At 44.0% G+C, this 22,154-nt stretch overlaps 1 protein-coding gene across 5 annotated transcripts in view; it reads right to left on the bottom strand.

Annotated features, from left to right (window-relative positions):
- Positions 1 to 22,154, bottom strand: part of GARNL3 (GTPase activating Rap/RanGAP domain like 3) — a 52,307-nt gene continuing 30,153 nt past the window's right edge. For 4 of the 5 annotated variants that reach the window (XM_039327092.1, XM_039327095.1, XM_039327093.1 and 1 more), the window contains exons 4-29: positions 21,809 to 21,908; positions 20,994 to 21,112; positions 20,264 to 20,328; positions 20,076 to 20,139; positions 19,022 to 19,048; positions 18,516 to 18,591; positions 16,452 to 16,550; positions 15,739 to 15,842; positions 14,628 to 14,736; positions 13,782 to 13,827; positions 13,440 to 13,546; positions 13,159 to 13,274; positions 12,920 to 13,024; positions 12,377 to 12,451; positions 11,699 to 11,810; positions 10,953 to 11,051; positions 9,546 to 9,659; positions 8,850 to 9,025; positions 7,265 to 7,423; positions 5,844 to 5,910; positions 5,644 to 5,751; positions 4,881 to 4,999; positions 3,129 to 3,264; positions 1,602 to 1,811; positions 1,040 to 1,151; positions 1 to 552 (exon numbers count right to left, since the gene is read on the bottom strand). In XM_039327092.1, the coding sequence (XP_039183026.1) occupies positions 396 to 552; positions 1,040 to 1,151; positions 1,602 to 1,811; positions 3,129 to 3,264; positions 4,881 to 4,999; positions 5,644 to 5,751; positions 5,844 to 5,910; positions 7,265 to 7,423; positions 8,850 to 9,025; positions 9,546 to 9,659; positions 10,953 to 11,051; positions 11,699 to 11,810; positions 12,377 to 12,451; positions 12,920 to 13,024; positions 13,159 to 13,274; positions 13,440 to 13,546; positions 13,782 to 13,827; positions 14,628 to 14,736; positions 15,739 to 15,842; positions 16,452 to 16,550; positions 18,516 to 18,591; positions 19,022 to 19,048; positions 20,076 to 20,139; positions 20,264 to 20,328; positions 20,994 to 21,112; positions 21,809 to 21,908 (2,781 nt within the window). In that variant the 3' untranslated portion in view covers positions 1 to 395. Of the gene's footprint in view, positions 553 to 1,039; positions 1,152 to 1,601; positions 1,812 to 3,128; positions 3,265 to 4,880; positions 5,000 to 5,643; positions 5,752 to 5,843; positions 5,911 to 7,264; positions 7,424 to 8,849; positions 9,026 to 9,545; positions 9,660 to 10,952; positions 11,052 to 11,698; positions 11,811 to 12,376; positions 12,452 to 12,919; positions 13,025 to 13,158; positions 13,275 to 13,439; positions 13,547 to 13,781; positions 13,828 to 14,627; positions 14,737 to 15,738; positions 15,843 to 16,451; positions 16,551 to 18,515; positions 18,592 to 19,021; positions 19,049 to 20,075; positions 20,140 to 20,263; positions 20,329 to 20,993; positions 21,113 to 21,808; positions 21,909 to 22,154 lie in introns of those variants that run through there. The other variant, XR_005554720.1, reaches the window with a different exon arrangement.

The following is a 22,154-nucleotide window of genomic DNA, read 5'->3' as shown; positions in this document are numbered from 1 at the left end:
TCCCACGTGAAAATAGAGAGACGTTTAATCAACGCACTGATTAAAACTCATCGGATCCTTCACCCGAGCTTTGTTTTTCAACAATACCACAAAAGAACTGGCTGATCGCCTCTTATCACCAAAAGGACTATACGCACACGCACGCACACCTGGCCTCTCGTTCGATCAATCCATCAACTGAAACAATTCAAGGCATCCAAAGTTGGATCCTTCGGTTCCCCTCTTGGATCGCACGTGGAGACCCCTTTCTAAAATTACTAGGGCTTTTTTGCTGTGATGGATACCGTTTTAGAGGGCTGTACAAAACGGGGGCGGGAGGGGGTGTCAATGGCAGAGAACAGGAGGGAGGGAGGGACGGGAGAGTTGCGTGCAAAGATTGATTGTCCCGGTTGTCTTCACTTCAAGTCAATGGCACCTTCCTCAAAGGAGGCCCCAAGTTGGAAGAGAGCGCTGGGCTGGCCCTCTTCCTCCTCCAGTGGGGCAGGGTCAACGTCTGAGCCAGTAGAGAAGTGGGGGTCTTCGGAACTGCTCTGGAAGGAGGTCACAAGCAGCCTGGGGAGAGGAAAGCAGAAATGGGAAGAGGGCAGGGTGCGTTGTAGAAGAGGCTGTGATCTTAGAAAGGTTTAGCCATCACAGTTGAACTAGAAGACCTCCAAGGTCCCTTCCAGCTCTATTCTATTCTATTCCATTCCGTTTATTCTATTCCATTCTACTCTACTCTACTCTACTCTCTCCATTTCATATTCTATTCTATTCTATTCTATTCTATTCTATTTTATTCTATTCTATTCTATTCTATTCTATTCTATTCTATTCTATTCTATTCTATTCTATTCTATTCCACTCCACTCTACTCTCTCCATTTCATATTCTATTGTTCTGTTCTGTACTGTAGTGTTCTGTTCTGTTCCATTCCATTCCACTCCACTCTACTCTCTCCATTTCATATTCTATTGTTCTGTTCTGTTCTGTTCTATTCTATTCATTTGCCTCACCTGTAGCCTCACTCCAACTCTCTCTTGTGTCGATCGCTGCTTACCTGTCACTGCTCGAGGACCGTAGAGTTCCCTGTTTGGGTTCTGATGATTTTGATGGAAGCTTCTTCTGCTTTGGACCACCTTCGGACTTGGAAGAAGGATCATTTAAGAGGCCTACAGAATCCAGGGAAGGATATCCGTCAATCCTTGGGAGATGTTTCCCTGCTTGCTTTTCTAACTTCAGGAAAGTTCTCTTAAGGTGGGTAATAATTGCCAGAAATAATAATAATAATAATAATAATAATAATAATAATAATAATAATAATAATAATAGAAAAACAATAAAGCAACCTGGAATTAAGGGGAAACTTCCTGACAGTGAGGACAATTAACCAGTGGGTGCTTCAGAAGTTGTGGCTGCTCCATCCCTGGAGGTTTTTAAGAAGAGACTAGACAGCCACTTGTCTCAAATTGACCTCTCCAAGGTCCCTTCCAACTCTGTTCTGATTGATTGATTGATTTTGACGATACCACCTCAGAACTTTCCCCTGGCCCTAGAGTTGGTGGCCCCATGTCTGTAAAGTCCTGTTTCATAGGATACCCAGAACATGTTGCCAACTTTACCGAGCAGTTCCTTGCGGGTTCTGCTGGCAATCTGTTTGATCTCTATCCGCGACAAGGAGAGGGAAGGTGCGACGGGCACGGGGGCCATGCCAGCCGACGTCGGGGTGGTGATGACCTTGGGCACCATGGGAGATTTCAGCGGGCGCTCGATGCTCCTGCCCACCAGATTGCTGAGGGGGATTTTGTAGATATTTCGGCCCAAAGCTTCACCTGGAAGGAGGAAGAGAACGACGCTGACACCCGACGTGGCTTCAGACGGCTGGCCAAAGAGCCGGTGGTCAATCAAGCATTTCTGGAAGCTTTGCCTTCCACGCACGCACGCTCACATTGCAGGTAGTCCTCGATTTAGTTCATTTAGCGACCGTCGGAAGTTACGACTGTTGTTCACAGTTATCACCCTTGCAGCCGCCTCCCCAGGGTCACATGATCAAAATCCAGACGCTCGGCAACGACGGTTGCAGCGTCCCAGGGGGGGTCCCTTTTGTGACCTTCTGAGCAGCAAAGTCAATCCAGACTCATTTAAGGACCATGTTATTGACTTGACTCGCTGCAGGGATTCCAGGAGATGCTAAGCCGCTTCCAGTTCAAAGGTGCTTTTTTGTCCTTGAAGACGTTTCGCGTCTCATCCTCCGTTCTGACTGAAGAAGCTTCTTGGTCCGAGCTGAAGAAGCTTCCTTGGGTGAGAAGCGAAACGTCTTCAAGGAAAAACAAAGGAAGTCCAGTTGCCTCCTGAAAGAGCACCTTTGGGACAACCCTGAGCTGGAGGACTGAGAATCTCCAGACATATTTCTGAGGAAGAACACTTACCTTTTTTTTTTTTTTAATATTTTTTTTTATTTTTCCAAACTCTCCCCCATACATATACCGTGACATTTATCAGATGTTAACATGCATTCTTTTTACATTCATATATAGAAGTACTTTTCATAAAATGAGATAAATACACACACATGACTTTTGGTGTGGCTCGCCCATTTTCCCTTTCACTGTATCCACACTCCTTCTTCTCTACCTTCTTTCTCCCTTTCTTCTCTTCCCTACTTCCCTCTTCTTCCTCTCCTCTTCTCTTTCCTTCACCACTCTCCTTCCCTTTCTCCCCACTTCTCCTCTTCTCCTCCAACCTTCCTACTCCCTTCTCCCCTCCTTTACTCTTTTCTCTCTCCTCTCCTTTCGTCCCTCTCATCCCTCTTCAGATACAATTCAGGGGTAATGTCCGAGCAACTCCTCTCTCCAAATTTCCCTATCTGTATTATATACAATAAGATTAATTTTCTCTTACATTAATAACCTTCTCGGTATATGCTTCTATAAATATTTATACAACCTCCAGTTATTCAATACTGTGTCGCCTGGGTCTCCCTCCTTATCTGCTCCTTCTAGGAAGAACAGTTATCTGATCCCCCCTCCCCCCCGAGGCAGCCTAACCTCTGTGATAGGATAAAACAGAAAGTCCAATATTTGGAATCGAGGTAGGAAAGGACCAGTGCTTTAGCAATCAGCCGCTTGTTGGCCTTCAGCCCAGCTTACCTTCTGCTGAGGAAGGAGAGAAAATGAGATTTTCTTGAACGGAAGGCGTCTGAGGGGACCCAGGCAAGCTGGTCTCCTTCGAACTGCTGTTAGACACCTCGCTCACAGCCGTGGCTGCTCTGAAGTAGATATCTGACTGGAAGGAGAAGTGAGTTGAGTTAGCAAATGTGGCTTCTCCCAGCCCTTGTCTAACAGAAGTCTCTCATCTTTATTGGCGTTCAACACCGGCGAGATTGGCTAAAATGTATAAAAATATAGACCTGAAGTGTTGGAAATGTAAAATCATGTGGTGGCTGTGCCCCAAAGCAAAAAATTATTGGGAATGTAAAATCAGAGAAGGAACATTTTATCACATGTGGTGGCTGTGCCCCAAAGCAAAAAATTATTGGGAATGTAAAATCAGAGAAGGAACATTTTATCACATGTAGTGGCTGTGCCCCAAAGCAAAAAATTATTGGGAATGTAAAATCAGAGAAGGAACATTTTATCACATGTAGTGGCTGTGCCCCAAAGCAAAAAATTATTGGGAATGTAAAATCAGAGAAGGAACATTTTATCACATGTAGTGGCTGTGCCCCAAAGCAAAAAATTATTGGGAATGTAAAATCAGAGAAGGAACATTTTATCACATGTGGTGGCTGTGCCCCAAAGCAAAAAATTATTGGGAATGTAAAATCAGAGAAGGAACATTTTATCACATGTGGTGGCTGTGCCCCAAAGCAAAAAATTATTGGGAATGTAAAATCAGAGAAGGAACATTTTATCACATGTGGTGGCTGTGCCCCAAAGCAAAAAATTATTGGGAACGAATAAGAGATTGGATACAGGAGATAACGGAGATACAAATGGATTTTAAACCAGAATTATTTCTTTTGGGCATAACAAATTTAAAGATGGGAAAACAACTCCAACATATCATTATACACATATTGACTGCAGCTCGTATAGCATATGCTCAATGTTGGAAGAGTGAAAATATTCCCACAAATGATATATGTACAAAATCTTGGAATGCGCAGAAATGAATAAACTTACGTTAGAATTAAAAGACAAGGAGGCGACAGAATTTTATGAAATTTGGAATAAATGTTATAATTGGCTAGAACAGAGAAAGGAAAAGACATAATTATTGATGTACATAAAATGTAAATAAGATGTAAAGAATGCTTAAAATGTATAGTACTGTTCTGTTAAAAGAAAAGATTTATGTTTATGTATTTTAAGTTTGTTTGGGTGTATGGTGTATGGTGAAAAATAATTTAAATTTTTTTTAAAAAAAGAAGTCTCTCATCTTTAAAAAGGATTGGAACAACTGAGGCTGAGAAAGAAGAGGCTCTTCAAACTTAACAAGAACTGAACTTCTCGTCCACTACACACACAGAAGAACAGAGTTGGGAAGGGACCTTGGAGGTCTTCTAGACCAACCTCCTGCTTGTGCAGGAAACCCTGTTATCATTTCAGGCAAACAGTTGTCCAATCTCTTCTTAAAAACCTTCAAAGACTCAAACGTTTTTGAGAGAAAGTTCCCAAGCTTTAGTAGACCTCACGAATGGGAAATGTGTCTTGGCTGTACAACTGAAGCAGGGTGGAAATTTAATGAAGGGTTGATTAATTCACTCACTAACCAAGAGGGGCTGGAGAAGAGGTGATGGAGGGCTCAAACATCTCAGAGCTAACCCAAAATGGTGAGAACAGTCTGGGTGGGGGAAAGGGAATAGATGCGGCAGATCAGGTTCCGCCCATTCTCCTTACCCTTGAAGCCACCAGCTGCAAGGCTGGGACCACCGCTGTATGGACGAGGTTCCCGTTGACCACCAAGCGGATCTCAATGGAGTCATTAGTGAAGGCCAAGATGTAAGGAAAGGCGCAAACTGCAGGAGACAAGGGGTTGGGGGAAAGAGGAGGTCCTTAATGAAGAAGACAACCCAGAAGCAGTTCAGATCCAGAAGGTCACAGGCATTCCTCAAGCTCTCCAGATGTGCTGCTGGTCAACCTCCCAGCTAAAAGTCAACCACAGCTTAATGTCTATGAAGATTCTCAAGTCATCCAGGTCATAGTTATCCCAAAGATGCTTTATCACGAGGCAACTGGACTTTCTTTTTTTCTTTGAAGACGTTTCGCTTCTCATCCAAGAATAGCGCAAATGGATGTGGAGCCTTCTTGGAACTGTTGAAAAGACTGTGTGGTAGATTAGCGATAGATGACGTTGGATCCCTCCCCCTCTGTTGAGAGAGGGCTGTTCAGTTTTGACCTAGATTGCCTCTTTGAACCCTCTTTCAAACCAGTGGTCCTCTCTGTCCAAAACTTCAAAAGAATGGCCTTTGTCTTTCAAACATAGATGGACTGCTGACTCTTGTCCTGATGGCTTTGTTCTCCTATGTTGTTTCCATTCCCCACCGTCCACTCAGAGCTGCTCCTGGGATGAGAAGCGAAATGTCTTCAAAGGAAAACAAGAGAGTCCAGTTGCCTCGTGACAAAAAACACCTTTGGGACACCCGCAGCGCAGTTTTCTTACCGATCGCATAAGGAATCTGGTTCCAGCTGAAGTGGTAGTCTGATGCCAGAGGTTGGACCAGAGCTGTGCCTCCGTTAAAGGGGCAGACTTTGCGGTAATAGCAAACATCTGCAACAGAGAAGGAAACAAGAAAAAGAGATGGGTTGACGCCAGAGAAGGCTCAGCGTCTTCGGCGCTTCTAGGGAGACAGCGGTACTTACAGTTATAGCACAATAGGAGGGCAGCTTCTCCATCTTCATACACATCAATAGCTGCAACAAAATTAACCTGCAATGATAATGGGCAAGGATAGTGGGCAGGCTGGAGGCCAAGCTGACTGCAATGTAGTTCGAGGATCTCCTTTCTCCCTCCCCTTTAGCTCCCAGACGCTGTACTCTCTAGGGCAGGGGTCCCCAATCCCTGGTCCGTGGACCAGTATCGGGCCATGGGATGCCAGCAATCGGTCCACACAAACAAGCAAAGCCCCATCCGTGGGATGCAGGCAGCACACAAAATCATGTACCCTCCTGTCCGTGGAAAACCCTCTCTCCACGGAACCGGTCCCTGGTGCCCAAAAGGTTGGGGACTTCTGCTCTAGAGAACTGTCTCTGGTGATGGTTTCATGTACCCGCTCAAGCTGATCTACTCTACCCCACTAAATTTTCAAGTAACCTTCCAAGAACCCAACGGTTCGCCTTTGGCCATGGAAGATGGCAGGACGTCAATTAATTTTTTGTTTCATTTTAGAACCAGATCTTTGTCTTAGCTTTCCTGAATGTCAGAATACAGAATAGAATAATAAGAGTTGGAAGGGACCTTGGAGGTCTTCTAGTCCAACCCCCTGCTCAGGTAGGAGATCCTACGCCATTTCAGACAAAGGATTGTCCAATGTCTTCTTCTTAAAAACCTCCAGTGTTGGAACACCCACAGCTTCCGGAGGCAGGTTGTTCCACTGATTAATTGTCCTCACTGTCAGGAAGTTTCTCCTTAGTTCTAGGTTGGTTCTCTCCTTGATTAGTTTCCATCCATTGCTTCTTGGAAGGGACCTTGGAGGTCTTCTAGTCCAACCCCTCCCCCTGCCCAGGCAGGAAACCCTACACCATTTCAGACAAATGGCTGTCCAGTCTCTTTTTGAAAACCTCCAGGGATGGAGCACCCACAACCTCTGGAGGCAAGCCATTCCGCTGATTTTCACTGTTGGAAAAATGTCTCCTAGGTTGCTTCTCTCCTTGATTAGTTTCCATCTGTTGCTTCTTGTCCTGCCTTCAGGCGCTTTGGAGAGTAGCTTGACCCCCTCATCTTTGGGGCAGCCCCTCAGATATTGGAAGACTGCTATCATGTCACCCTTGGTCCTCCTTTTTATTAAACTAGACCCACCCAATTTCTGCAACCGTCCTTTATATGTTTTAGCCTCCAGTCCCCTAACCATCTTTGTTGCTCTTCTCTGCACTCTTTCCAGAGTCTCAACATTTTTTTTTTTTTAATATCGTGATGATGAAAACGATGTACTGTTCCAAATACACTAGACTATCGGGAAAACACCTCAGTTTCTTCCCCATCCAGTTCTCAAGACAGGATCCTCCAACGGGCTCATCAGGAACCTAATTCTGAGTGGGTCTACTGAATTGTCTATTGGACCTACCCTGCTCGCGTCAACGTTGTGCATTCGGTAGCACTCGCCCGTGCTCTCGCTGACCAGGTCAAACTGGTGTCGGTAGGCCACGCAGATCAGGTTGTCGTTTTCGCCGGTGGGGCCGTCCACCAAGGTCATGACCACAGGAGGATCGGACAAGCAGATTTCCTGCAACCGAAAAATCAGACGCCGCAAAAAAGGAAACGGTGAAATTCGGTGGGAAGAGACCCCCCAAAAATGCTGAATGTGAAGAATAACATAGACAAGTTAAGGATGTCTCCTAACTGGAATTCCTATTGTCTGTTAAGGTTTTTGGCTTTTTCAAGGAATTGATAGATTTCTCTGCACCTCAAGACAGAGTCTTTGTGTTACCAATTAGGAAATGTCGCTCCTGACTTCTCCCAAAGAAGGTTTTTTTGAAGAAAAAACACAAGAAACCCAAGTGGATAGGGAATATAAAAAATAGAAAGAGCTAGTAACAGAAGAGACAGCTACACAAAGAGAAGAAGAAGGAGGAGGAGGAGGAGGAGGAGGAGGAGGAGGAGGAGGAGGAGGAGGAGGAGGAGGAGAGGAGGAGGAGGAAAAAGAAGAAGAGGAGGAGGAGAAGAAGAAGAGGAGGAGGAGGAGAAGAAGAAGAAGAAGAAGAAGAAGGAAGAAGAAGAAGAAGAAGAAAGAAAGAAAGAAAGAAAGAAAGAAAGAAAGAAAGAAAGAAAGAAAGAAAGAAAGAAGAAAATACAGATCAAGAAGGAGAGGGAGTGGCAAGAGAACAGAGATGTAAAAGGACCACGAGGAGAATAAAACCTAAGTATAAGTCAATAAGATGGAGAAGGAAAGTGGAATTCTCTCAATGAATATAAATGGATTAAACTCCCCATCAAGAAGGGGAAAAAATCTTCACAACATTACAAAAATTAAAAACGGATATAATTTGCCTCCAAGAAACAAATATAAAAAAACAACATTATAAATTACTGGGACGTCCGAAAATTGGGAAACTCTATTCTACCTCAGCACATCCAAAGAAAAGAGGAGTAGCTTGATACATTAAAGGGACTCTGGATTCCAAACAGGTCTACTCAGATGAAGAAGAAAGAATTTTAATGGTAGGAATCGTGATCAATCAAAAACAGATATTGATGGGAGCAATATATGCACCAAATAATAAACAAGAGGAATTCTACCATGACTATCAGGATCCTGGACGCTCTTTGAGTTTGGTGGTTTTCTTGCAGATGTTTCATGACCCAATTAGATAACATCAACAGTTAGAAAAGAGTGAGATTTGCTTTCGATGATGTTACTTACTTGGGTCATGAAATGGTCTGTAAGAAAGCCACCAAGCTCGGAGAGCATCAGGGACCCTACAACTCATCCCTGAGCTACAAAGATTCTCTGCTATGAGTTGACTATCAGCCTAGCTTGCTGTTTCTCAACCTCATTAACTTTAATATGTGTGGAACTCAGCTGATTGGGGAATTCTGGGAGTTGAAGTCCACGTGACTTGAACCTGTCAAGGTTGAGAAACACCAACCTCTTTCCTCTGTCACGGTTTTATCTCGGCGACTCATCTGCTGATGCTTTACCTCAAACCTACCCTGATGTACTGGAACTCCTCTACGGGGGATTCTGATTGGGGGGACACCAAGGGGGCACCGTTCAGAGTCTCCCACCGCCGGAACTTCCGGGTGACGAGAAGGAGCTTGTTTCGGATGGCGACGATGATCCGCAGTTCGTTGCTGTGGTGGGTGTTGATGGCGTACAGATGGCAGCCTGGAGGACAGAGGTTAGAGGCATCAGGAATGGTCCAAAGGGAAATTTCCCAAACAAACCATGATGCAAAAAAAAAAAAAAAAACATGAGAGGGGAGCTAACAACTTTCAGGTTAAGCTTTTCTCCTGAAGCCCAGTGAGATGCAGATCTTTCTTCCTCAAAACTGAACATAGAACATAGAATAAGAGAGCTGGAAGGGACCTGCTTCAGCAGGAGATCCTATACCCTTTCAGATAAATGGTTGTCCAGTCTCTTCTTGAAAGCCTCCAGTGATGGAGCACCCACAACTTCTGGTAGCAAGCTGTTCCACTGGTTAATTATTCTCACTGTCAGGAAGTTTCTCCTTAGTTCTAGGTTGATTCTCTCGTTGGTTAGTTTTCATCCGTTGCTTCTCGTCCTGCCTTTTAGTGCTTTGGAAAATAGTTTAACCCCCTGTCTTCAAAGAGACAGCCCAGTCATTTGATCAAAGCTACTAATTCAGGATCGTGGTTTGATTTCTGACCAGATAGTTCTGCAGTACCTTTTGTTTTCTCCAGCTTGTTTTCTCGACATTCACTTTTGCTCCTGCTTAGCCGGGCTTCGACGCCTTTCCACAGGACGTTCAGCCTGAACACCAGAAGCCGTGCCTCCTTGCCTACGGGGTGGAAGGGCAAACAACCTCATCAAGAGAGCTACCTCATCGTGATTCTCCATGACCATCAACATCGTAATTCGTTAGTGTCCCACTTTTGCTCTGCAGGAGGACAGCTGACACAAAGTACATTGTAAGGACCAAACATCCTACTGCGGGCCAGATACTCAAGTTCTCCAATTAGAGGGAGGGAGACAGTCTCAAAGGTGCTTTTTTTTCCCCAGGGGGCATCTAGACTTTTTTGTTTTTCCATGAAGACGTTTCGCTTCTCATCCAAGAAGCTTCTTCAACTCTGACTGGATGGTGGGGAATGGAAGGATTTATACTCTCTGCAGACCGCTTGGTCCTTTGCACTCTTTTAGTGAGTCGTTGAGGCCACTTGGAGGTTCACCTGCATCCTCAGGGTCACCTGAGCAATGCAAATGGATGTGGAGCCTTCTTGGCTGCAGGATGTTTTCTGCCCTGGGTCCCTTCCTTGTTGGGGATGAATCTGTGTTCTCTGCCTCTCAAACTGAAGCGCAAACGGTTCCTGCAGTCTGCAATGCTTTCTGGAAATCCATTCATATTCCCGCACCACAGATTTCAAGAATGCAAAGGATCAGCTAATAATAATAATGATAAAATTGGAAGGTACCTTGGAGGTCATCTAGTCCAACCCCCTGCTCAGGCAGGAAACCCTATACCATTTCGGACAAATGGCTGTGCAGACTTCCAGTGTTGGAGCATTCACCGCTTCTGGAGGCAGGTTGTTCCACTGGTTAATTGTTCTAACTGTCAGGAAGTTTCTCCTTAGTTCTAGGTTGCTTCTCTCTTTGGTTAGTTTCCACCCGTTGCTTCTTGTCCTGCCTTCAGGCGCTTTGGAAAATAGCTTGACTCCCTCTTCTTTGGGGCAGCCCCTGAGATATTGGAAGACTGCTATCATGCCCCCCTTCGTCCTTCTCTTCATTAAACTAGACAGACCCAATTCCAGCAATCGTCCCTTATATGCTTTAGCCTCCAGTCCCCTGATCATCTTGATTGCTCTTCTCTGCACTCTTTCTAGGGTCTTGGCATCTTTTTTACATCATGGTGACCAAAACTGGATGCAGGATTCTGCAAGGAATATAGATCCTTCCCTTCCCCACAATCCAGTCAGTGCTTCTTCAGTGAGAACTGAAATGTATTCAAGGGGGGGAGGGGGGGAACCAAAGTCCAGTTGCCTTTTGAAAAAAAGGGCTTTTGAGGCTCCATTCCTGAGCCCTCTTTTATGACGTTGAGGAATATTGTTTTCTCAAATGGCTCAATGGTTTTTCTTACCTTTGTCTGCTCTAGTAATTAGAAGGTCCAATGTTTCAAGTACGTGCATCTGTTTGATCTGCAAGGTTTTGTCGAACACTGGGATGAGAGGCTGCCCATCTGGAAAGGGAAGATTGCAAAGCATTCAACCTCTGGAATAGCTACGCAAGAATAGGGTGTGTGGCTTCCTTGGTGCGTCCTCTGAGCTTTGTGGTTTTCTTGCAGTCGTTTCATTTTCCAACTAGGTAGCCGCTTCAGTGACAGAAGGGAATGAGTGGGCTTTGCTTCTAACCCTGATGATGCTACTTAGTTGGGTCATGAAACATCTATAAGAAAACAACCACGTTCAGGGAGCATTTAAGCATGTGGTTTGTAGGATATTGTGGACAATCTAATTAAATGACACCTACACACACACAAAAAAACGCACAACCATTTCAGAACGTGATGGTCTTTTCTGTAGCAAAAGGTCTCTAATTTCTTTTCTTTTTTTTTCTTTTTAAAAAGCCATGAAGCAGAAGGATGCTAAAGTAGCTCTGTTAGATTTCTAACTGGGGTTCATGGCAAAAACTGACACCTATATTTTCAGGAACTAGGCGGAAAGCAAAGCATCGCTCTCTCTGAAAAATAAAAAACCTGCCCGGGAAGATGGCCGAGAGCTCTCTATGGCATCTCGAAAGAGGAAATTTAGCTAAAATCCACGTGTTTCGCAATGAGGAAGAATCAAAAGTACAGACTTCCACACAACGGTGGGATGGTCTACTCACCGTCTAGGAGAAGGACACCAACATCCGTTGAGACCAGCAGGGACTGTCCCCAGGAATCGGCACAAATGACTTCGTGCGGGAAATTGCTGCAGAAGCATTGGGATTCCCAGGGCTGCAGAGGAAGATAATGATGGATGGTGAGTTGATGGAGAGAGAGAGACAGAGAGACAGAGAGAGAAAGAGACATAAAGAGAGACAGAGAAAGATAGAGACAGAGAAAGCGGAATGACAGAGAGAGACACACACAGAGAGAGAGAGAGAGAGAGAGAAAGAGACACGAGACAGAAAGAGAGAAACAGACAAGGAGAGGAGACAGAGAGACAGAAAGAGAGACAGACAGAAAGAGAGAGATAAAGAGAGAGAGAGAGAAACAGAAAGAGAAAGAGTGAGAGAGAAAGAGAGAGAAAGGACACCTTGGAAATTAAGGTGTCCTTAATTGCTTTAGAATTGCATCCTCACCACCCGTGTCCCGTGTCCCGTGTCCCCATCGCCCAAAATTTCTCAAATGAAAAATGAAAAAAGGGACGTTGGTTTGTTAAGAGCAACAACATTTTTGTGGCATTCCTTTGAACTGTGCAAAGGATCCAGTGGGTTTGTACCGCAAGCGGGCTGATCTTCTTTGAAGACAAACGGCCTTCCTCCTTGCAAAAGGTTTTTGCCCATGAACGATTCACTCACCTCTTTCTTACAAAGGCTTGTAGTGGCTAAAATAGTTGGGGCGTCTCCCCTCACAATGGTCTTCAATTTGAGGGCCTTCAAAGGGAGAAATAATAATGATAATGATAATAATAATATTCTGTTAAGGTAGAATTGCAATAAAGTAGAATTTAGCTTGTCTAGTAATTCTTCGAATTCAACCTCATGTAGGAAATCCTACACCATTTTAGACAAATGGTGGTCCAGTTTCTTCTTAAAAGCCTCCAGCATTGGAGCACCACAACTTCTGGAGACAAGCCGTTCCACTGGTTAATTGAGGAAATTTCTCCTCAATTCTTCTCTCCTTGATTGGTTTCCATCCGTTGCTTCTTGTCCTGCCTTCAGGGGCTTTGGAGAAGAGGTTGACCCCCTCCTAGTCTTTGGGACATCCCTTCAAATATTGGAGCACTGCTATTGTGTCCCCCCCCCCTTGGAAGACATCTCCAGATGTTCTCCAGGTTTCCTCAAACATCTCCTCCTCCTCCTGATAAAAACCCACCACACTGCTCACCTATAAACACGTACCTGGCCAAGCCGGACAAATTCTGCCTGCCGGGCCTCTTCTTTCTTCCGGGCTGATTTGGGAGACTCGGGCAAAACGTCGCTAAAGGATCTCCTGTTAAGCATGTTCTAGAAACAAACACAACCAAGCGCCAGGGCCGGAAGTTGAAGAAAGAGGCTGACCACTCAAGAAAGACTGGAGGTTTTGGAAGATGTGATTTAAAGCAGGAGGTTGGCCCGCATCCAGACAGGGGAGGGCTTACCTTGTGCATGTCAGGCATGAGATCCTGGTATAAGGAGCGGATTAACATGTCAAGGGTTCGTTGTCGCTTCTGAGCAAAGGTGGGTGTTTCCAAGGTGGCTTTTTCCCCGTTGATCACTGCACAAAAGAGGATAGGAGAGTTGGAAGGGACCTTGGAGGTCATCTAGTCCAGCCTGCTGTCCAGGCAGGAAATCCTTTGTGGCTTTGCAGGGCAATTTCAGGAAAGCATCTTGATGCCAAGATTAAGCTTAAGATAGCAGAGGAGGAATGTTTAATATTTACATTTCACCAGAAGGAAATCCCTGAACTCCTGGTGGTCGGTAAACACGGGCGGGGAGGGAAGCGGTGGTCCAAAAAGAGGAACACTCTCTTCAGAAAAGATTTTCAGCCTGCGAAGGAAGGAGAGAAAGCGAGAATGAAAATCTGATCATTTGGAGCATAGAATTATTCCTTTAACCATCTTGTGGACTCGCTTAACCCCTGCAGGAATTCACTTAACAACGGTGGCAAGGAACATCGTAAAAAAACGGAGCAAAGCTCACTTAACAAACGTCTCATTGAGCGGCGGAAAGTTTGGGCTCAATAAGTCAGCTGTCGAGGAAGGAGTAGCTGGACCAGACTCACCTGTAGCTATCGCTTTGTTTGTTGTATCGCACTAAGGCAAAGATATCTGCAGGGTTAAGTTAAGGATACCAATCTCCGGTTAGTAAGCCCGGGGATCATAATTTCCCCTCCCACCTCAGCAAATCATGGCCAAAATGAAAGATCCAGTTCAGCAGTCCAGTAAAATTTTCAATACAGGCACCAAACTACACTCGGACGGCAGCCAAGGTGATCATTATCACAAATGTAAAAAACACAAAATAGCCGGGATGTAGCCGCCTCGGTCCTGCTAAGTCCCCAAATGTACAAGCAAACCCATTTGGAAGTAATTTAACTAAATTTCAGCTTCCAGGTTTGGAAGCCCGCTTGAGAGTTATTGGAATTCCAGTTATGATGTTCCACCTGTGATGCCAAGAAATCCCTTCTTGGTTAAAGGATCTCCTTAAACTCTTCCGCTTCTCCAAAGTGATCTCGTCAAAGAATTATAAGATTACAAGGGCAAGGGGGGGTTCTTGATACGGATGGCTAGATTTTTGTTGTAGGAGGTGATCAGGCTGAGACGGAGGGAGGGGTCAAACGCATCATCAGTCATGAGTCCCTGTGTGCCCGCAAGAGATCTAAGTCCACCTTAAATGCCTCTCTTATCTCCCGCTCATTTCTCTTGACTGTTAGTAGCTCAGATTCTTGTAGACCGCTTAAGCTTGCAATTTAATCTTTATACTCATTAGAACTGCCTGAATCTCCTGAATTTCCCCAACATCAGACAGCACCCCATTAAACCTCAGAGGGAAAGTTAGAAACCGAATCTGTTTCAAAGGAGAAAATAGCAGACACAAGTGACAAGTCAAGGACTGCAGGGAAAGATACGTGTGAAGTGAGAACGGATCATGGACGGCTTGAAAGCTGGTGAAGCTGCTTCTCCTTCCTGGAACACGATGGTGACAATGTCATTTCCGATGTGCCTCTTCCTTTCCACCTGCGAAAGAAGAATCAGACCTCAGCGTAGGATTCCCTATCGGCATTCCCTCGATCGGACGTCCATGTGAAGTCTTGGTTTTCACTTTCGGTGCTTCCCACCTAACATGTAACTATAGCTTTGTAATTGTGTTTATTAAGCATGAGGCAAAAATCACGCAACTGCATCTCAGTAGAGGAACGAAGAGCAATTAGGATAGGGGACTGTGGGGCCCTTGGTGCCCTCCAGCCTTGGCTGTTTATTTGCAGACATTTCATTACCCAGCTAGGTAATGTCATCAGTGCAAACCCTACTCCCTTCCAGCACTGATGATGTTACCTTGTTGGGTAATGAAACGTCTGCAAGAAAACAAGCTCAGAGAGCAGCAAGGATTGCACAGTCCTCCTCCTTCTCCTCCTCCATCTCCATTCTTCCATTCTCCTCCTTCTCTTCCTCCTCCTTCTCTCCCTACCCCACTCCTTTCTAGCACTGATGATGTTACCTTGTTGGGTAATGAAATGTCTGCAAGAAAACAAACAAGCCCAGAGAATATCAAGGGTTCCTCAATTCAACCCTGAGCTATAAACATTCCCTCATATTAGAGGGAAATTTAAGATTAAATACATTGGAGAAAATTAAATATATCTGAGAAAATAAGGGTGAGTATGTTTCTAGTATCAGACAGATAGAGGAGGCGAAGACCTGTTCTCCATCTCCTATTCTATTCTAATTTCTAATTTCTAATTTCTGTTCTGCTCTGCTCTGCTCTGCTCTGCTCTGCTCTGCTCTACTCTACTCTACTCTCTTCCAATTCAAAGATTCTCCCTTTAACCCTCCCTTGCCTAAACTCAGATTATTTAACCGATTGAACTGTTCTTCACTGCACTTGATCTTGCCAACCCCTGTTATCATAACGATGCTGGATCTCCTAAACATGCTTCAATGCTGTTCAGCCTCTATTTTCCTTCCATGCGATCACAGCTCAGAGCCCGCTAGGAGAAATCAATACCAGAAGCCACACACTTGCTGTTTGTTCTCTTTTGAGTATGGAAGCATGGTTGAGACGTGGAACATGATTTCGTGCCCTTGGTAGACGGTATAGATGGAATAAATCCCTGTTGTGTCATCTGCAAAAAAAAGAAAAAAGAAGAAGACGTAGAAATAATAACATTTTGGGTGGGTTGGTTTAGTGTTATTTTTCAAAGTTGGCCACTTTAAGAGATGTGGACTTCAATCCCAGGATTCTCCAGCCAGAACGCTGGCTAGAGAATTGTGGGAGTTGAAGTCCTCATCTCTTCAAGTTGCCGACTTTGAAAAACACGGAGGTAGAATCTTATCTGCAGATGCTTCCAGGACAAAAGAGGAGACTAAAACAGAAATTGACCAGCACGGCTATCTGTCTATGATGCAGATCGGCTCCTTGCTACTGCCTATAAAACTACAGTACCCAGAATTCTTCCAAAATTCTCTTATTCTTATTTTAAATGCTTTTATCCCAGCGATTTAAAGGCCATGAAATGTCAAGCTCAACTCAATTCCATCAATTTAAGTTGATTTGCATTGGACAAAACTCTCTCTCTCACACACACACACACACCCAATCTCTTTATCCTGCCTTTGTTGGGTTTCTGGAATAGAGTCCTCAAAAGATCTTCCTCCCCCTTGCAAAATAGTATCCCCCTCCCTTCACAACATTTATCTTGAGTAGGAACACAGAATACCAAGGGTCCACTTACTTTTGGTGTCCAGTCCCCCTCGGTAGCCGTTCCAGCCCTTCAAAGTCACTGTGTCCCCCAAGAGACTCAACAACCTCTGAAAACTTTCACTTCCGGTCTCTACATATCGGAGAGAAATGGGGAGCAGAGAAGGGATAGGATAGGGAGATGGTAAGCACATCCTTAGGCTGTTGAGAAGGCCAAAAGGTAGTTTTGAGTGTCAAAAAAAGACACAGCAGATTACGACGAAAGGCGTGTCTCCAGCCTGCTTCATCTCAAAAGCTGACCATCATCTTCTCCATCCCAACCTCAAGGTGTAGCACCTGACACCCCGCCATAAAGTTGCTTCAGTGGTTTTCAGTGGCATTTCAATATTTTTGCAAAATTTCCCTTAAAACTAACGGCTATTTTTTTTATTCTGAAAGAAATACAACAGCATAGGACCCAGGCAAGCAGTAACTTCTGCCTAGAGCTTGTAACTTTTCTAAAGACACAGCATGTCATTGCAGTTTGTGTCGGTGGTGATTCCTGGTTTGTTTGTTTTGTTCTTTATTCCCTCCTCTGGCCTTTTTCCTTAGGCTGGACATAAAGATAAGCCGGAGATCAGCTGGGAATCAACATGCAAACACTTATTCTTGTTCACCCATTTTGCTAAGTGGCACTTATGGTTAGAGAACCAGCAACAATCTGTGACCTTAAACTGGCATATACTATTCTAAAAGATACGGTGGTTCTTCAAGAATGGAATGGATGGGAAGGGAAGGGAAGGGAAGGGAAGGGAAGGGAAGGGAAGAGAAGAGAAGAGAAGAGAAAGGGACCTTGGAGGTCTTCTAGTCTAACCCCCTTCTCAAACAAGAGACCCTGTATCATTCCAGACAAATGGCTGTCCAATCTCTTCTTCATCCCCCCCCCCCAGTGATGGAGTACCCATAACTTCTGAAGACAAGCCATTCCACTGATTGATTCAGTTTGATTCAAGAGATGCATTCCCTCAAAACTTAGAAAGGACATATGGCAAAAGAGCAAATGGTTAAAGCAAGCATGGTTGAAAAAAAAAAAACAGGAAAAATTAAACTGATGGGTACTAACAGTTCCAAACCTACAGAGGGCAGAAGATAGATTTAAAAGCTTTTAGCAGCATCTTTTTTTAAAAAAAAAAACTGTTGCTCCATTCAAAAGCCAAGCTGAATTCTGTTCCTGACAACACGGATTATTGGGTGACGAGAACAAAGGAAAGCCTGTTGGGATGGGGATGAGGAAGCCAAGCAAATGAGGGTTTGTTTTGCATCAATCTGGCGGCAGAGCACACAAACATGTCAAGCTGGCTTTGCAAACATAACCACAGCATGAAGAGTTGCCAGCACTTTTAGTCATGTAAACACAGAATCTCCTGAAAGCACATTCTGAAATATCTCTAGCTGCCGTTGGAAGACAGGAGGAGAAAACAAATTTTGAAATGCAGGCAAACATGTTAACAGAAGACAAGATGGAGCTGTACCAGCAGCAGCTGAATAGATTTTTTTTCTTTAAATGAAATTTGTAAGAAAATTAGAGTTACTGCAAAAGCGTTTTTTTTTTTTTTCCTGCTGGCAAGAACAATGTGAAGGATGAAACTTTGGCAGTTGCATGCCTCTGCGTTTCACCTTGCCTTTAGAGTAAGGGGGGGAGAGGTGTTACTTTTGAGTGGGTTAGATGGAGAAACGAAAGTTCTACAATTCCACTGAAGACCATAAGAGCCTGAAACCTCTTCAAGTACACCAGAACAGGTGTAGATTTGAAGAGACGGTTCCCATAAACCCTAAATTCAGCACCAACTGTTCTACTGAGACTTGATGTCCCATTGGGCAGTAAAGATGATGGTGTAGGAGATGAGCAGGCTGAGCTGGAAGGCGGAGTTAAATGTGCCCTCAGTTTGGAATCTTTGCGTTGCCACAAGAGACCCAAGTCCTGTGAATTCCGTTGACCCTTATCTAGTGCCAACTTAGTTTTGCCCGCTAGTTGACCAGATTCTTGTATATAGACAGCATTGTGCTTTGAACACCACAAATGCTCCTGGTTCTCTACACTTGACAATCGCACACTTACCATTGCTAAACATCTCATCATCTGTTAGCTGTCCATCTTTGGCATAAAGAATTCCAAACTTGAAATTGACGGAGCCCTGCGAGACAGAGAAAGCACGTGTGAACAAAATTATACCAAAGTTTCCAGTAAAGGTAGTCCTTGACTTACGAGCACAATTGAGCCCAACATTTTTGTTGCTAAGCGAGACAGTTGTTGTGAGTTTTGCCCCATTTACAGCTAGTTGTAGTCATATTAATGTATTAAAGGATAGACATGCTTGGATATTTGCATTAAATAAGTAGCTATGGAATGGTAACTATTTACTGTTAAAATTATGTACTATTTCCCCCCCCCTTTGTTGTATTTTTCCCACTTCTTTAAAAAAGCACTTCCTATGTGCTTTTTTCCATTTTCTCTGACAAAATATGTATATTGGTCATAATGAGCTTTGTGGTTTTCTTTCCCTTTTTTGTCATTATATTAAAAAGCAAATAAAAATAAAGTTTAAAAATTGCCCTGCTGATTACCTCTTGCTCTTCAAGGACCAATAAATCCTGGATGAGAGAAAGAAAGAAAGAAAGAAAGAAAGAAAGAAAGAAAGAGAGAGAGAGAGAAAGAAAGAGAAAGAAAGAGAAAGAGAGAAAGAAAGAAAAAGAGAAAGAGAGAAAGAGAAAGAAAGAAAAGAGAGAAAAAGAGAGAAAGAAAAAGAGAAAGAGAGAAAGAAAGAGAGAGAGAGAGAGAGAGATAAAGAAAAAGAAAGAAAGAGGGAGGGAGGGAAAGAGAGAAATATTTTTAATATTCATTCATTTTGAAATGTTTATATACAGTTTATATACAGAATCTCTGAGCTTGCTTGTTTTCTTGCAGATGTTTCATTACCCAACTAGGTAACATCATCAGTGCTAGAAGGGAGTGGGGTTTACTCACTGTTATATACAATAGCTTGCCCTGCCATTGTTCATAGAGGTGTAGTTCCTTGATTTTTCTTTTGATGTGTCAATTGTTATTGGCTGGTTTTTTAAAAAATCTTGGCTTCTATACATGTTATTACTTGGGATCGCTCTGATCTCGTTTTAACCATTGTTAGTCCTCCAGAGTCATGTATTTGAGATGGACAGCTACGTAGGTGGCATAAAGGAACACAATTACACAGTCTAATTCCCTGGAATGTTGAGGCTTCTGCCCTCTCTCGTAAGAAACAACGGATCTATTTATTTAGAACTTTTTTTAAAAAAAAAAATAACAAACTGCCCACTAGTCAAAGCAGTCTGAGTGGCTTACGGTTAAATCTGTATTTATTACTGTACCTTCCTTGATTATCCCAGGGGGGCCCAAACGTGGCGACTTTAAGACTGGCAGACTTCAACTCCCAGAATTCCCCAGCCAGCATCAAGAATTCTGGGAGTTGAAGTCTACAAGTCTTAAAATTGCCCAGTGTGTTTTATTCCATCGTTTATCTATATGGTTTCGTGGCTTTGATACGCTTCTTTTCATTCCTCCCTTTTTAACAGTTGTGAGCCATCCTCGGGGTAGTCTTTCGCTGACCTTTAACAAAATCAATCAATCAATCAATCAATATACCTTTTGAATTTCCGGGTGAAGGATTTCCCGGGGCCCTTTCTCAAATTTGTCAAGGTTCATGGCACTGAAAAAGCAAGCAAGGTAGGAATTTAGAACAGAACACCTTTATGGTCGCTGTCAAGAACTTTCAGATCTTGTTCGTGCAACACGCCAACCGAACGGCAGGGTAATTTGTGGCTGTTGCTTACCTTAAAATGGATTTTACAGACAAGGTTTTCGTAGGGCTATACGGGAGGCAAATCTTCTGGGTTCCCTGTAAGAGAATTGGGTTAACCCAGAGGCAGAAATTGAGGATTTTCTCCCGAGCAAAAGGAGAGAGGAAAAAGCAACTCTTGAATAAGCTAGACTGAATGTCAGTTTCTCCCAAAAGAAGAGCTGGACAGATATTACAGAATTGGGCATCAAGAATAGATGCACACCTCTTGACTGTGTACAGATAGTTCTCGGCTTACGGCCACAATTAAGCCCAAAGTTCCTGTCATTATGTGAGACATTTGTTAAGTGAGTTTTGCCCCATTTTACAATCTTTCCCGCCCCGGTTGTTAAATGAACCATTCCGGCTGATAAATTAGTAACCTGGTTGTTAAGTGGCTTCCCCACTGATTTTGCTTGTCAGAGGTCGCAAAAGAGGATCACTGACCCCGGAGACGCTGCGACCGTCATAAATAGGAGCCACTTGACAAGCATTTGAATTTTGATCACGTGACCGCGGAGACACAGCAACTGTCACAAGTATAAGCCAGTTTCCAAGCATCTGAATTTCGATCACGTGACCACAAGGACGCTGCAACCGTCTTACGGGTGAAAAAACTGTGTCCTAAGTCTCTTTTTTTCCAGTGCTATCGTAACTTGGAACAGGCACTAAACGAAGGATTGTAAATTGAGGATCCCCTGTGCAGGGAGGATCTGCCCGCTTACTGTTTTTCTCCAGAGGATCGCTCGGTATTGAGGGACACGCTGATTGTTTTGATCGGAGAGCACGACGGATAAGAAAAAGGGATTCTTCTCTGCATCCATGCCGACGTAGTTCTGATGAACTGGGAAGGAAAAACGACACACATTTAGAATTGGTGATTCTCCCCCCCCCAAAAAAGTGCAAGGTCGCACAATTTCTTGAGCGACACCCGAAGAAATAAGTTAATGAAAACTCAATCATCCAGCCCAAAGGTAACTAAAAGGTTGAATCGTGGCAAACTGGACCTAACCTGGTTAATCTGAGTCGTTTCACTGCTCGTCCAAGCAACTTCATCAGTCAGAGCAAAACGCGTTAGGCAGAGAGTCCATAAGTTGTCGGAATGGACGAACTCACACCCTACCAACTTCATGGCTTTCCCCCTCCCCCCCCCCCAATGGCTTGCAATATGTTAAAGAAAGAAACTTGCAGCCAGGACAGACAGATGAAAAAATGAGGGGAGGAGGAGGAGGAGGAGGAGGAGGAAGAAGAGAAGAAAAAAAGGAGAAGGAATGGCAATAGTACCTAGACTTATATATTGCCCCATAGTGCTTTGCAGCACCTTTTTATTTGCATATGGCCCCCAACAATCTGGGTCCCCATTTTACCGACCTCGGAAGGATGGGAGGTTGAGTCAACCTCAAGCCCATCAGGATTGAACTCCTGATAGAGTTTGCCTGCAGTGCTACACTCTAACCACTGCACCACCATTCCTTATTCAGCCCTGCTTCCAATCACCTAATGTGTCATGCATGCCCACACCCCCAAAAAGCGTCACTACCTTTTCCTAGAAAATACTTGAAGTACCACCTGGTGTGGTATCCCGGGTTCTCCAAATGCACATCTGTTCTGTGCCACGTTCCAGGTGTGTAATCGGCATTCTGAAATAGAAAGAGAACCTTGGAAGGACTCTTCCACAGAGCAGGACCAATTGGAACATCTCATGCAAGACATAAAGAAATGAAAGGCAGGTATGATCCACCGTTGCTTTCTGAGATGTTTCTCCAGCTACTCTGTTGAGCCTCTAACCTTGAGTTTCAGGGCCCCACTTTAATGCACCTCTAGTTTTGAAGATCAGCCAAAACTGGCTGAGATTGGATGAGTTAGAAGAACAGTGAGAAGAAGAA

The sequence above is a fragment of the Crotalus tigris genome, unplaced genomic scaffold, assembly GCF_016545835.1.
Source record: "Crotalus tigris isolate CLP2741 ecotype Arizona unplaced genomic scaffold, ASM1654583v1 scf7180000024350.909852, whole genome shotgun sequence".
Lineage (NCBI taxonomy): Eukaryota > Metazoa > Chordata > Lepidosauria > Squamata > Viperidae > Crotalus > Crotalus tigris.
This window is presented reverse-complemented; position numbering and strand designations above follow the sequence as displayed.